Below are 16581 nucleotides of genomic sequence, written 5' to 3'. Positions count from 1 at the left end.
AGCCCTTCGTACTCTGGGGGAGGGCAACGAATCGCAGCTTACCCAGTCACAAACTGTTGTAAGCTATAGTCATGTCAGTCAAACGACAAGTGAACCATCTTATTTATCACGTTCATCTTCCACCAATGACCTCATACATTCACCCAGTTCATCATCTCTCAGTATGAACTCATCTACATCATCGACTCATATCCTCCCGATGCTGGCAGATGTTGGGCAGGAGGCAGAAGCCACTAATCCTGCTCCCACTGCAACCAGCAATAAACGTACGCGGATATACTGGACTAATGAAATGAATATGTTCATATGGCGTACATATCTACAAATAACAAACCTAGAACAAAACACAAAAAAATATCTTGACCCGTTATACAAAGCATTCACTAATAAATTCCCTCACATTATAGTTACAAAACAAAGAATTGGAGACCAAAAACGAGCCATTATTAACAACAAAATGCTACCACTTGACGTTCTAGAACAAATTAAACAGGAAGTTTTAAAATCTAAAGGAATTCGGACTCAGCACAATGCGGAAATACCAACATCATGCTTGCCTTTATTGATTCAAAATCAATCAAATCAAAATTCAAATAAAACTACTGCAACAGATACTATTACATCTAGAAATGTTCTAAACAATATGAGACCGTTAGTAACAAAAGCAGGCAAACAGCGTCAAAGACTACAATGGACTGATGAAATCAATAAAGAGCTACTCAGATGCTATTATATAGTCACATTGAATGAAACTAATAAGTCAGGATACAGACCACTATTATATTCCAAATTTATTGAGTCATTCCCAGAATTAAATTTCTTAAGTGAACAACGTTTATCCGATCAGATCAGAGTAATACTTAATGGTAATAGAATATCTGTAACTGAAAGAGAGACCATTAAAAATACTATAGAAGCTCAGGACCTTAATCACCAACCAACGGAATTATCAAGAGAAACAACACAGGAAGCGTATACAGATAATACCAATACATTAAATTCCACGAGCAGCGTTAGCCACACTATACCCAACTTACACAATAGTTCTCTAACATCAACACATACGAACATTAACCATTCATGCACACTCTCACCCCAGGAACCAGAACATTCAGAAGACAACATAGAAACAGATCATTTGGCACAAAATGACATTTATGTATTAAAATTGATAAGGGAAATGGAAATAATGTATGCATTTTATTCTAATACAGATCCAACTACCCGCCCAAAACTTCCACGTCTTAAAGCAAGTAAAAAACTATACGAATTGATTTATATTTTTAACCGATATATTCTCAGTAAATTTTATAACCTAGATTCTGATTTAAGTCACATACACACAATTATCTACTGCACCGCATTAATTATCGGCAGAGAATTGGGATACAAAATTAATACAGATACGTCAGATGTACAAGCCAAAAACCCTGTAAAGAAAAAACCGGCTTGGCAAAAGAGATTAGAACTAGACATACAGCAGCTAAGAGCTGACATAGGAAGGCTAACAAGGTATATAGGAGGTGATAGAAGCATGAACCTAATAAACAAAGTCAATAGAATTTTCGAAAACGCTAAAATACACTCCACACATGAAAGAAATAATGTTACCCCGGAAGAATATTTAGATACCCTAAAGCAAAAACTATCTCTAAAAGCACATAGACTAAGTAGATACAAAAAATCCTTAATGCGAAAACAAGACAACCGACTATTTAGCACAAACGAGAAAATATTTTACCGAACGTTGCACAGTGTGAATGAAGAAAACGTTATTGAACTTGTTCCACCTGAAAATGAGCTCAGAAACTACTGGACAGATATCTGGGGAATCAGCAAGAATTATAATGAAAGCGCCGAATGGATTAAAGAAGAAGAGGATCGATGGGATGAAGTAGAAGAAATGGACTTTTCAGAAATAACGATAGAAGACATTCATAGAATAACTCACAATATGAAAAACTGGAAGGCAGCAGGTATTGATTGCATTCATAACTTTTGGTACAAAAAGTTAACATCTCTCCATACAATATTAGCAAAAATAATAACAGATTTAATTAAAAGTTCAACAGCTCTGCCTGAATTTATAACTACTGGAGTTACCTACATGATACCCAAAAGTAAGCAAACTGCAGATCCGTCACAATACAGACCAATTACCTGTTTACCGACCATTTACAAATTAATTACATCTTGTATCACAAATAAACTAGTAACACACTTAGAATCACATAATATAATAGCAGAAGAACAGAAAGGATGCAGAAGGAATCACAGAGGATGCAAAGAGCAATTAGTAATAGACTCCACAATTCTTAAGCACGCTAGCAGTCATAATAGAAATTTGAATATTAGTTACATACATAGATTATAAGAAAGCGTTTGATAGTGTACCTCATTCTTGGTTAATACATATTCTCAAAATTTATAAAGTTAATTCAACTATAATAAAATTCTTACAAAATTGTATGGCTAACTGGAAAACATCCTTAAGATTAAAAACAAAAAATAGTAACCTAATTACAGAAGAAATTCAAATAAAAAATGGCATATTTCAAGGAGACTCACTCAGCCCTCTGTGGTTCTGTATGGCACTTAACCCATTATCAAACCTTCTTTCTAGAAAAGGAATGGGATATCAACTCACTAACGATATTGCAGTTACTCACTTGATGTATATGGATGACATTAAATTATTTGGAAAATCTCAGAAAGAAATTAAAACACTACTAGAAATAACTACTGAATTTAGCTCTGATATAAGTATGTCATTTGGCATTGATAAATGTAAGGCAATACACATAAAGAAGGGTAAAATCAGCAATAAAGAGGACATAATATTAAATTCAGATATTATAATAACTGCCATGGGTAATAATGATCTATATAAATATTTAGGAATTTTACAAACAAATACGATACACCATACACAACTTAAGAAAAATTTCACCAGGGAATACATGAAGAGAGTAACTGTTCTATGCAAAAGGAAACTAAATGCTAAAAATTTTATTAAATCTATAAATACATACGCAATCCCAGTTTTGACTTATTCATTTGGACTTATTAAATGGTCGAAAACTGATATACGACGTCTTGAAATTAAAACCAGAGCAATTTTATCAAAGTATAATTACCATCACCCGAAGTCTGCCATAGAAAGATTAACGGTTAACAGAGAAAAAGGAGGGCGTGGATTAATTGATCTAAATAGACTATGGCAAAGTCAAATACAAAACATCCGGGATTTCTTTTATAAAAAAGCTGAAACAAGCAAATTACATGCAGCTACAATAGAAGAAGACAACAACTTTACTCCTCTTAACCTAAAAAATAAAGAAATTCATTTTAAAACTAGACAAGAACAAGAAAAACAGAAAATAGATACATGGAGACAAAAAGAATTACATGGAAGACACCTAAAAGAACTAGAAAAATCCTACATAGATCTACAAGCGTCCAACGAATGGCTGAAAAAAGGCTACTTGTTCCCTGAAACCGAAGGCTTTGCAATAGCAATACAAGATCAAGTCATCAATACCAGAAACTACAAAAAATACATACTTAAAGAAAATATACCAACAGATAGATGCCGCAAATGCCAGAGACAGCCCGAAACCATACAGCATATTACGGGAGCATGCTCTAGCTTAGCACAAAATGATTACACACATCGACACAACCAGGTAGTTCATTATCTTCATCAAAAGTTAGCTGTAAAATATAATTTTCATAAAGGAAAGCTTATACCATATTACAATTATAAACCAAAACCCGTATTAGATAGCCCAACATCTAAAATCTATTTCGACCGCGCTATTCTTACCGATAGAACCATTCATTTTAATAGACCAGATATAACCCTCGTAAATAAAATCACAAAAACTGCATATCTCATTGACGTCACCATACCCAACACACACAACATACAAAAATCAATCAGCGAAAAGCTTCACAAATACACCGAACTTAAAGAAGAAATTCTCCGAATATGGAACCTTAGGACTGTTTACATTATTCCAATAGTTTTGTCATGTACTGGAGTTATCCCAACTAATTTACACCATAGCCTGAAACTTCTAGATCTACCAAAAAATACATACATTACAATGCAAAAGGCAGCTATATTAAATACTTGTCGTATTGTGCGAAAATTTCTTAGTGACAGCGAAACTACTGTAACCGATAGTTAAACCTAAGTTACCTAGGGTCTCTTGGCTAAATAGCCCGCGCCCCTAGCAAACAAACCCCTGAAAAGGGAGAAATAAAACAAACAAATAAAAAATAATAATAATAAACTCTTTATTAGCAGGTAGGCAATATTAAAAATTAACAATTTATGTACTTACAATCTACTTAATCTAACAACCTACATACTAAAAGGATAGCCGCTCAGCATTTTACAATGAAAAGCTTTCATTGCAGAGCTGATTTTCAGCGACACCTAGTTATAAAAACCGGCCAAGTGCGAGTCGGGCTCGCGCACAAAGGGTTCCGTAGCAGCAAATATAATAAATTACAGTTAAATCAACCTATCTCAAAAACTATAAGAGATACTTTGATCAAACCAAAAATCGTTGAAAGAGTTAATTAGCATGCATCACCTCTATTTTTTTTAGAATTTTATACCCCGTAGTTATAAAAATAGAGGGGGGGGGACATACTTTTTACGACTTTGAGAGCTGATATCTCAAAAACCGTTCACTTTAAGAAAAATGTTTTTTAGAAAACTTTATATCATTTTAAAAAACCTTTCCATTGATACCCCACACGGGTATGTACATCGAAAAAAAAAATTTCATCCCTCAGTTACATGTATGGGGGGCCCCACCCCCAATTCTTTTTTTTACTATTTAGTGTCATATTTTTGTAGCGGTTCATACAACACATATTCCCATCAAATTTCATCACTGTAGTACTTATAGTTTCCGAGTAAATCGGCTGTGACAGACGGACAGACGGACAGACGGACAGACGGACATGACGAAACTATAAGGGTTCCGTTTTTGCCATTTTGGCTACGGAACCCTAAAAACGATCTAATCTAATGTATTAAATATAATAAATAAATATAAAAAGAGGAAATAATATAATAAATAAAATAATAAATAGTAATATATATTTTAAATAAATATACATAATATTGTGTTAATATAAATACCTATATAAATACGTGTGATAAAAATATACATCGAAGTCATAACCAGAATATTATATTGCGTGTAGGTACAATGTGCTTTAAAATCTTTAAATGTTTTTCTGTTTATTTAAGAGGTATGCTGCTAAATACTTATTAAAAGAGAATTTTGACTTTTTATCCCGAATAGGAGGAGGTAAATCGTTCCAACAATGCGTTGCTGCCCATTTGTAACTACCTCGAAAAGCGCTTGTACGATACTTAGGTACTATAAGGGGATTCGACGTTGTTCTTGTGGGGTACACATTTGATTGTTCTCTCCATTTAATTTTATCGTAAAGATATTTTGGTGATTCCGTTTTGATAATTGAAAATACCAAATTAGCCAGATGCAATCTCCTTCTGGCAGCCATCTTTAAAATATTATTTTTATTGAGATAAGGTGTTACGTGATTTCTTTTTGGTATTCCAAAGCAGTATCGTGCGCATGCGTTTTGAACTCTTTGAATCATTCGCTCCGTTCTGACCAACAAGCATGGACCATAAACTGCATCACAGTAATTCAGTTTGGATAGAATCAAGCTTTCAACTAATTTTGTACGAAGTGATGTGGATATGAAATTTCGAAATGAGTATAATAATTTTAGCCTATAGAAACAATTTCTTACAACATTATTTAAATGAATTTCAAACCGGAGCTGTGGGTCAATTGTAAGACCTAAGTTGCACGCGACTTTTACACCTTCAATTACATTACAGTTAATAACAATTTGGGGTTTAGCGTTAATGATTGATTTTACTTGTTTCCTACTTCCAAGAATAATATATTTCGACTTCTGCGGGTTCAGCATTAGAGAATTTTGCTCAGACCATTCTACAATCCTCTGTAGTTCTTCATTCATTTTCTGTACAGCTAAAGGTGTGCAGTTTGGCTTACAGGAAATATAAAGCTGGATATCATCCGCGTACATATGATATCTACAGTAACGAAAACATTTAGTTATGTCAGCGCTATAGATTATATAAAGCAGGGGTCCCAGAATAGATCCCTGTGGTACACCTCTACAAATAGCTCGCGGGGATGATTTTAGTAACGATCCGTTTTCATTACGTATCTCGACAATCTGTGATCTCATAGATAAGTAACTTGTGAACCATTTGTGAGAGTTACCCGAAAAGCCGTAGTACGCCAATTTTGAAAGTAGCAAGTTTATGTTAATTGCATCAAACGCACGCGTATAATCCAATAGAACAAGCATCGTGCCTTCCCCCTCATCACAAGCTTCCAATATGTTACCTATTACATCACTCAGAGCAGTAACGGTCCCATGCCCTTTTCTGAAATAATATAAATAGTGTAATAGTCGTGTTTTCAGTGCAGTGTCTATTTTCTATGATAATAATAACTATCGTGTTTTGTGAAACAATCCAAAGTTGTTTCATTTAATAAAATGTCCTGTATTTCATAAATAATAATCATCAAATAATACTTAAGTAAACTATTCGAATAAACAGTAATAGTTATAACAATAAAATGTACGTTACTGTTAAACAATCGAATAACCAAATAATAGATTATTACAAATGTTCAGTATACAAAACAAATAACACGAATATTAGCGCAACAAGATTTTACGGTTGCCGTCGAAAATATAAATTTACACGAACAATATCGTAAGTGACATTACTGACCAGAGCTTGACCTACACTAGTATAGTAAAATGAATCCAGCTAAATTATAACGAAGCCCTTGGGACTACTTAAATTTTGTTGAAATAACCAGATAGCTGAAAAAATTAGCTTCCATATGCGATATTAAAAGTCTCTGATACTTGTTGTTTAATGGAGTTATTAAGGAAAAATGGTTTTTACCCACATTTGCAAATGTGTTTGCTACTTATATTAGGAAAAGTTCAGATTTAAAGATATAGGTAATGTGACGAATTTAATTTATCTCATTTCCGACTGTTTCTCGGAATAACATACATTTACTAAGAATTGCATACAATGCCGGGTTTAATATATTGCCGGTAACATAATTAATATTATGTATGATAATAATTCTTAAAAAAGTATTTTATACATTTCTTAAAAAGCTTCGATATTGTATACATTAATACAATTCATATTCAAATTGTTGTAAAATAGTCACTCTTTTTTAAGTTGGTTGACCGTTGAATACACTAAAATACTTATAAGGATCGTACCTACTAATAAAAGTAACAAAATGAATTTTTAAAGTTCCCTGTAATCTTCTGGAATCAATTTCAATAAAAATATTAAAAAATAATAATATCAAGTATGAAGATGGTCTATAAAATGGAATGCGCTGTGTTTACGTGAGCGTGATGTCCCGCGAACCACGTTGCGACGTTAAATACCTAAATTGTCCGTATTTATGCAAAATGGAACCACTCGACAAATTTCGTTTTTTACTTTTATTGAAGAATACTCATTCAAAAGTGGTCTAAATTCTTATACAAACAAGAACCACGTGATTTTTACGTTGGAAACAAGGTATACTAAAAGCAGAAAGGAACCACCAGCAACAACGAATAATACCATATTAAGCAAAACCGAACCACAGCACCACGGGACTGCTTTGTTCAAACAAATAAACGATATTACTATCATGTCATTTTATACAAAACAGATCCACACCTACTTGGTACCATTATACATTACACATATTTCTATTAATAACAATTATTTTTAATACACAAAATGGAACCAGGTTTCTGTGGTATGGTTATGCGTAAAATAAATACATAATTTAATTGTAATTTTTTATTGCAAAATAAAACCACAAGCATTCGGTTCTATTATGCATAAATAAATATTGTAAAACATTCTGAAACCCATCATCGCTATATGGAACCAAATGCCTTGACTTGTTACAATGCTTCTCATCTTTAAACAACGTATTTCATTACTTAAGTGCAAAACTCCAATTTTTTAAGTAAAACGTCGAACATCTGTCAATATAGGTGACATTCAGCGAAGTAGTTCGAATACGTGACGGTGTTTTTTTCCTCCGCGAAGTAAGTTCTATTGTTTTTGTTAATTACCTTTAAAATTAAATGTGAAAATGTTTAGTTTATAAATAAATAAGCAAGCAATTGGTAAGAAAAGCATTGGAGACGAACACCGAAGATAATAATGAAGATACAACGGGTAAGTAGTTTTATTTAATGCATTTAAGTACTTATTGAATCTGAGATGCAGGTACGCTTTATCCACTTTTGATTCATTCCCGATTGTGGTGTGATTTTAAGAAGATAGTTCATTAAGTAAGTACAAGAGGAATCCTCTGTGGATTTACGTATTTTAACGACAATGTCGTTGTTCACGAAGGCGCGGCGAGTCGAATTAAGAGATCATTTTGTTACGATTCATCTGTCATTGTGAGATGAAACTACTAAAGTCTAAACCCTGTTTTAATAATAACTGTCGATGATCTAGGTACCTACCTACTATTTTGGTAAAATACGTTTAGATTCAGATTCAGTACAGTACATTCAGCCACATCATTCAGCGCATATAATTATTTGTTTGATTTTAAAACTCGCGCGGCTACTGTTTTGACCGGAACAAGGCCCAAGCCTGCGAAATTCAAAATTTTAACAAGTTTATTTAATTTTTTGCTAGGGTTGCCACTGTTACGTATGATTTTTAGGGTTCCGTACCCAAAGGGTAAAACGAGACCCTATTACTAAGACTCCGCTTTCCGTCTGTCTATCCCTCTGTCTCATGAACCGTGACAGTTAGATAGTCGAAATTTCATATGATGTATTTCTGATGCCGCTGTAACAACAGATACTAAAAAACAGATTAAAAAAGACGTGTGGCACTCGGGGACTGCCACGGTAAAGCTATTGCATAGCATGCCTTAGCCACACCTCCGAGCCCGTCGGAGTGGAGAGCGTGAGGTTTTTTCGTAACGGAATTTCTCGATTCGATCCCCGCGCTCAAGGCCCGCGATAGAAGCTATGCAATAGCTTAATAAATATTTAAGAAGCTCCCATACAATAAGCCGTGATTTTTTTGGCGTTTTTATAGATAATGGTACGGAACTCTTCGTTGCGCGAGTCCGACTCGCACTTAGCCAGTTTTTTGTACATGGCGCATGTACATACAACATACTTAGTCGTCTAGTAGGGACACGGCTTTATAAGAACTAATAATATTTTGCTGTCGCCATATACCTACCTACGTATAAAAGCCACGCGGCTTTATTATTTTGATTTAAAGTTTTTTTCTATTTATTACAGAAGATAACGAAGAACCTTATACGTCGCTGCCTCTGGAGAAGCTTTTTTCACCTTCTAGCGATATTCAGTCCATATTACATCTCATTCCACAAGATGCACAGTTTTTATAACGGTCTCATTAGTGATGATGCAATAGAAGACCACATAGATGGACTAGACACGGTGGATTTCGAAATCCAATTTGATGATAACGTCGAATAAACGTCCTCTATAAGTATTATTTTATATATTTTATTAATTAAAGCTTTAATTACGATATTATAAATACATAGTTTCATTTATATCATTAAATCCCTGGGATGTGGTTCCTTTTTGTATAAGAGAAAACCTATCAATTGATAAATGTTAAAAGGAACCACATGCACATTTTCTTAATTATCTAGAAAGTTTAAGAATATTCAGAGCAAATTTATATACACATACTTAAATAAGTAATTTATCAATGAATTTAAATAAAATAAATTTTAATTTTACTTCATCTAACAGAGCTGCAAATGTTTTTGTAAATCCTTTGATATCTCAGAAGTGCGTTTTTGCTGGGTGGTTCCTTTTTGCTTAAATACGGACAATTTGAGTAGCGCAGATTTGTGACAGCGTCCTTAAATCTCAAAAACGGTACATGTTAGAGAAAAACTTTCAAGGAAAAGTTGAAAGGCCATAAAATTATCTACAAGTTGTACCTAAATAATTTTTTCCTATATCCTACCGTTTCTGAGTTACACGCAGTAAAAAATGATTTTGGCTCAAACAATTTCCCCATACTACATACCCATGTTTATCACATCAATCGATCAAAAAATATTTCTTTCTTCCAAAAAACTCAAATGTGCAACTTGTGACCGGTACTGATAGATTGCTCTTAATTAGGTCTATAATTGGTAAAATAAACACATTCCTCCATGGAAGCCTTTAGGCGCGGGTCAAACACAAGCGGCGCGGGCGCGGGCGTGCCATAAGCGCACCTCTTGAATCTGTTTTGCACCACGTCCTTCTTATACATTTTGTATGAAAGAATTTTGGACAGGCGTCGAGACGGCACGCCACGGTTGTGCCACGGTTGCGCCGCCTTTCCAAAATTATTTCATACAAAATGCCAATAGCGCACCCGATGCACGCCGGCCGCGGCAGCGCGCCCGCGGCGCGCCGCGCCGCTTGTATATGTCCCGCGCCTTAGGAGGAATCGATTGTCAAAATATTATGTTAGGGTAGTTTGAGTTACTGAACTTGATCTTTTTATTTTTTTCTTCCAAAAAACTCAAAAGTGCAACTTGTGACCGATACAGATAGATTGCTCATAATTAGGTCTATCATTGATAAAAATACCAGATTCCACTACGGAGGCGTTTACGGGGAATTGAATTTTTTTTAGGGGTAGGGGTAGGAAGTGAAATTTGCTGCAGACCTCGTAATAATCATCAGATTTGTACGGGACGTGTAATCGGTAACATAGGAATTTCAAAAATTTCATCTGTATTCGTTCAATTCTAGTTATATATTTATCGTATCGCGGATTCCATATTGGCGACGCATATTCTAGAATGCTACGTACGTAAGCACAAAATAGAATTTTAAACGTTTTCGCCTTTTTAAAATCTGACGAAATTCTCATTATAAAGCCTAAAGCTTTAGAAGCTTTAGCTAGAATACAATCGATATGTTTATCAAACATGAGTTATGGGTCATGTATCACTCCTAGATCTCTTATGTCAGGGCTAGTTCCAAGATCTTGATATTTTATTCGATAGTTGAAACGCAGTGTTTGTTTTTTACGACTAAATGAGACAACTGTGCATTTACTAGGATTGAGATCTAATTTATTTTGAGTACAATAGTAGTCTAATTTATTAAGGTCATCTTGAAGCATAGCAGCATCAGCAGATTTAATAGTCCTAAATATCTTCATGTCATCAGCAAAGCAAAGAAGATTTGAGTATGTGAAGCAACTTGGAATATCATTAATTATGAATACGCAAAACAGAAGAGGACCCAAAAGGGAGCCCTGAGGTACTCCACTTGGTATTACAACCCAAATTGATATGTAATTACTTATTATAACTGCTTGAGATCTATTGTTGATATACGAAGAAAACCATCTGAGTAAGTTACCTCTAATGCCCATTATGTATAATTTATGCAAGAGAATATATTATGTATAATATTTGTGATCTATGCGGTCAAAAAATTTACTATAATCCGTGTAGATTACATCAACCTGATGGCCTGTCTCCATAGCATTAGTAATGTAATCATTCAGAAGCACCAGGTTAGTCACGGTTGATCGACCGAATGAATGTGTTTTTAAATACTGAAAATATAATAAATAATTAATATTACTTGAGTAAGGTATATATAGATGGCGATAATTTATTTATAGTATTTCTGTATCGCACTATAATTGTTTTTTCTCGAGTCCATATACTGTAGGGTCAGTGTAGCTCCGATATTCAGTTTTCTGAGCGCCCCATCCGAGCCGGTGTGCCCCAGGGAAGCTGCCTATCGCCCATCTGCTATAGCAGATATACGGACGACATTCCTGTCGAAGGCGGAGCCATTCTGGCGCTGTACGCAGACGCAGCGTTTATCACCACCTCGCTTAACGCCAAACATGCATCTGTAAAGATGCAGCGAGCACTGGACGCGCTTCCCTCATGGCTGGAGCAACGTGTTGTCGGAGCGGCCCGCTAGGGTTTTCATAAAATGAAATAGCACTTTTTTTTTGCACCCATCAAAATGGGCACGCTAATACCTAATATTATAAGGTAATAAAAATGTTTCAAGTAAAGACAATTAAAGTAGTCAGGACTAAGGTTTGCTTAAAAAAATTACTCAATTGTAAACAATCGATTTATTTCGTGTCTATCAAAAGAAATTCGACTTATATTCGATCACGTTATTTCGTCGTATAAACTATAGTTATAATAGAATTTTATTTACAATAAACACAATCGAGCAAGTCGGGGCGGGTGCGGCTAGCGCGGCGGCGGCGGGCGCGGCTTGGCGGCCGTGTACGCGATCTCGGACAGGCGCACGTCGATGGGCGCGCGCTCGTCGTACAGCGTGGGCGCCTGCAGGATGATGCCGGCCGAGCCCACCAGCACGGCCAGCGTGAAGATCCACAGGAACAGCCGGTCCAGCACCATCGCCACGTACTTCCAATCCTCCTTCACCTGCGTCAAACGGAACGCTTAACGGGTACAACTCAAAACAAGTATATATAGGTTCGTAAAGCGGCTCACCCTCGTGGACTCCTCCTCTTTGCGCGTCTGGTCGGCGATGTAGTTGATGCCGTCGATGGCCTTGTGTATCTCGGGGCAGCGGTGCCAGCGGCGCAGCGTGTCGGCCAGGCCGGGCGCGTCGTGCAGGCGGCAGGAGGGCGCGGGCGAGCCGGCCAGGTCGCGCGCGCCGCCCGCCGCGCACGGCCCGCCGCCCGCCGCGCACGGCCCGCCGACCGCCGCGCACGGCCCGCCGCCCGCCGCGCACGGCCCGCCGCCCGGCCCCGTACCCGACACGCCCGCCAGCGCTGGTGACCAGCCCTCGCTGCTGATTATCCCTGCGCTGCATAATGGACACGAAGCGTTGAACCCCCTCGTGTTCAAATGTCGACTGCAAACGTAGTTTAGAAGAAGTCGAAGTTTCCCTGCTTGTCCTAAACTACGTTAAATTGTAAAGTGGACTTATAAATTGATTTTTATTTTTATTATATACTAACTGCGCCTCACGGTTTCACACGCACGCGTGAATTAGTTTTTTCTTTAAATGCTAATGTTCCTGTGGGAATATCGGTATAAATTATGAATTATTTTAATTCAAAATTTCGAGTCGTGGTAACCGTTTACTGCTTAGCGCGACTAAATTGCTTAGCCCAAAATTTCAATATTTAAACTAAATCTCGATAATTTTTAAATGAATGAATTTTTATAATATCCAGAATTGCATTTAATTAATTTTTACATTTCATGATAGCGATGAGAATAATATTATGAGAACCCCGCACTTTGCCGGTGTTTTTTTTATACAATCCTCCTAAACTTGCAGCCCTACTGAGGATATAATGTATGTCTGTGGAGGATATAGATGCATGATTTCTAAGGGACTACCCTGTGTCACATTGTTTAGCCAGATTTTTTGAAACAACAATTGCAAAAAAAAAAAATTGGTTAATATAAGTAAGTATCCAAATTTTAGCTAAGTAATTCTATTCGAAATAAAAACAATATAAATTCGAACTTAAAAAAGTCGAAATAGTCATAGGACCTTTTTTATTCATATTTTAATTAAGAATATAAAAAAATGGCCAGTTAGAAAATTCCTGGCAATTGTTTAAAAAAATGTTTATGAAATATGAAACGGAGTTGTATCATGCCAACATTCATTTATATAATCAGTAGGGAGAGACACTCACAAGCGGCTGCGGTGCGGGTCGAGGCGGTAGTGCGGGCGGCGCATGACGAGCAGGCGCGGCAGCACGTGGATGAACACGCGCCGCACCCACGGCGCCATCGTGTGCGTCTGCGGCGAGCGGAAGTGCACGTTCAGCACCACCACCGTCACGCATATACTGCAACACGCACATCAAACGGCTCCTTTCAACTTTAAACGTCATTTGTAGGGGTATAGACGTTCTTTCCAGTAGACATATAACAGTGGGGAAAATCGATGTGAAAAGCATTCATTTAATGAGCTATTGTTATATAGTAGCGAGGGGCTCACCTAAACGTATCCAGGATCATGGTGAAGAGCACGAACTTGCCGAGTAGTGGCACGACCAGTGAGGTCGGCGGGATGATCTCCGCCAGCAGCAAGAAGAACACAGTCAGTGACAGCAGGATAGAGATGGACAGCGACACCTTCTCGCCGCTGTCCGACGGCAGGTAGAACACCAGCACCGTCAGGAACGAGATGCCCATGCACGGGATGATCAGGTTCACGGTGTAGAACAGCGTCTTGCGCCGCATCGTAATGTTGAACGTGATGTCCAGGTACGGCTCATCACAGCACGTGTAAAACTTTTCGTTCCTGCATAAAACAAATATTGACTACTAGGTTTCCTCCCGCGGCTTCGCCCGCGCAGTCAAAGAAAAACCCGCATAGTTCCCGTTCCCGTGGGATTTCCGGGATTGCGTCATTTTCCCGGGATAAAAAGTAGCCTATGTCCTTTCTCGGGTATCAAAATATCTCCATACCAAATTTCATGAAAATTGGTTCAGTAGTTTAGGCGTGATTGAGTAACAGACAGACAGACAGAGTTACTTTCGCATTTATAATATTAGTATATTGACTATTATGCCAAAAAATAATGACATGAATAATAAATTGTAGATCTAAAAATACCTCACTGCCGGAACCTCTAATATATCCCATTCGACGGAAGTGTAAAATTCGCTTAGATCGACTCCTAATTCCACAACATTTGTGCCCTTTACTTCATCGATATGTCGTAAGTCTACCTATAAAGAGAGAACTGCGGTTAATTTTAAAACAATTGAGTAAATAAATTTAAGTTCAAATACAATAAAAAATAGATACTTGAAAGCCATCATAAGTCCAAGAGCCGAACTTCATAATGCAGGTCTGCTGGTCGAAAGGGAAGTACTCGACGTCAATCTCACAAGAGGACTTGTAGATGGCAGGCGGGCGCCACTCCACACGGCCCGTGTAGTTCAGCGTCGCCTTAGTAGCCAATGTCACCTCAAAGTTTCCATCCGCACTGGCGACATACCCTATTATTACTTATCGCATCTTTCTACTCACATTAAAAACCATAAATACTGATATGTATAATAATTGTGGTGGTTGTGAAATGTGGATATCCTCCCATGAGAAATGAGGTATTTTCGATAAGGTCGGGAAGTGGATGGTTAGGAAGGGGATGTTTTATAGGGCTGAGGTGAGTATGGTAAACATTATAATTGCACAATAGTTTACTCACTTGTTATACAATACTATGTCAGGACGCCAAATGTGATCTGAAGGTACGTGGAGCATTTCCACTCCACCGTATTCACGAGGCTCCCACGATAATTTATAATCGTACCAGCTCTGTAAAGAAAATATACATTTTATATGTATTCCCTGAATCCTGAATCTGTGTTCCCTGACGAGTACAATATGGGGGTCTTCAAGCAGAGAGTGAACGGGTATCTACATCAGGCGAGATTGTGGTCAAGCACTTCCCTATCTAAAATAAAAAAAAGCTATATAAAGGTGTGACACTTAAATAATATTATGTACATACAATATACATAATATATTTTCACTAAATATTAAAATGTGACTTACTTGCTCGACCCATAAATTGGTCGTCATAATCTGATTCTTCAAATTCTGAAACAAAATAGGATATTTAAGTAAGTATAGGAGACGATAGCAGTTTAGCAAAAGCGGGCGATGGTCGATAAACACTCACAACATCGATGAGTTGGCTGAGCTTGAGCTTGATGCGCACGGTGAGCGCGTCGCTCACGTTGAGCACGGGCCGCACTAGCTTGTTGTAGTTGCTGAGCAGGTCGTCGTACAGCCGCTTGGCGTCCGGGTTGCCGGCGCAACCTGCACAATCATTTCAAACTGTTGAAGTAATGGAATGTAAAGCACGAACTGATAACCTGTAGCGAGGGGCGTACCGGCGAGCAGCAGCGCCAGCAGCAGCAGACGCGCCACGCGGGCGGGCAGAGCGCGCGCACGCATGTCGGCGCGCGCATGTTGTCAGCGCATCGCGCGCGCCGCGCCCCGCCTGCCGCCGCCGCCGCCCGCCGCCGCCGCCGCCCGCTCTCCGCCGCGCCCGCGCCCCGCGCCCCACCCCGCTGCACCGCTCGCGCGCTGCGAACAATGCCAACAAGAGCTCTCAACTCATATTTGGGGATCAATTTTATAAAATACAAAAAAATGAAAGTTTATTTAATTGTAAATTATTTATTTTATTCATTTTTATATATGTACATATTAACTGCGCGGTTTCACCCGCGTGGCTCCGCTCCTGTTGGTCTTAGCGAAATGACATAGGTAATATATTTTTCCTTTCTTGATAAATGGGCTATCTAACACCGAAATAATTTTTCAAATCGGACCAGTAGTTCCTGAGATTAGCGCGTTCAAACAAACAAACAAACAAACTCTTCAGTTTTATAATATTAGTATACATAATAAAGACCAGACTCTCAGTGGAGTTTCGTTTGC

General features: G+C 37.6%; 1 protein-coding gene across 2 annotated transcripts; it reads right to left on the bottom strand.

The window, feature by feature from the left end:
* Positions 1 to 12258: 12258 nt before the first annotated feature.
* On the bottom strand, positions 12259 to 16163 carry LOC149485514 (acetylcholine receptor subunit alpha-like). Of its 2 annotated transcripts, none has more exons than XM_089700333.1 (10): positions 16029 to 16163; positions 15815 to 15954; positions 15688 to 15732; positions 15338 to 15447; positions 14935 to 15115; positions 14740 to 14855; positions 14119 to 14424; positions 13811 to 13966; positions 12645 to 13011; positions 12259 to 12575 (listed from the first exon to the last, which is right to left on the bottom strand). In XM_089700333.1, the coding sequence occupies exons 1-10, from the start codon at positions 16090 to 16092 to the stop codon at positions 12378 to 12380; spliced, it is 1683 nt and encodes a 560-aa protein (XP_089556459.1). In that variant the 5' UTR covers positions 16093 to 16163; the 3' UTR covers positions 12259 to 12377. The 2 variants fall into 2 exon arrangements, with proteins under 2 accessions (XP_089556459.1, XP_089556460.1); XM_089700334.1 differs by having other exon boundaries at positions 12645 to 12963.
* Positions 16164 to 16581: the final 418 nt, after the last annotated feature.

This window comes from Colias philodice, chromosome 10, assembly GCF_061535455.1.
Source record: "Colias philodice isolate Cphi_HAF_F1 chromosome 10, ilColPhil1 Martin Lab GWU primary, whole genome shotgun sequence".
NCBI classification, from domain to species: Eukaryota; Metazoa; Arthropoda; class Insecta; order Lepidoptera; family Pieridae; genus Colias; species Colias philodice.
This window is presented reverse-complemented; position numbering and strand designations above follow the sequence as displayed.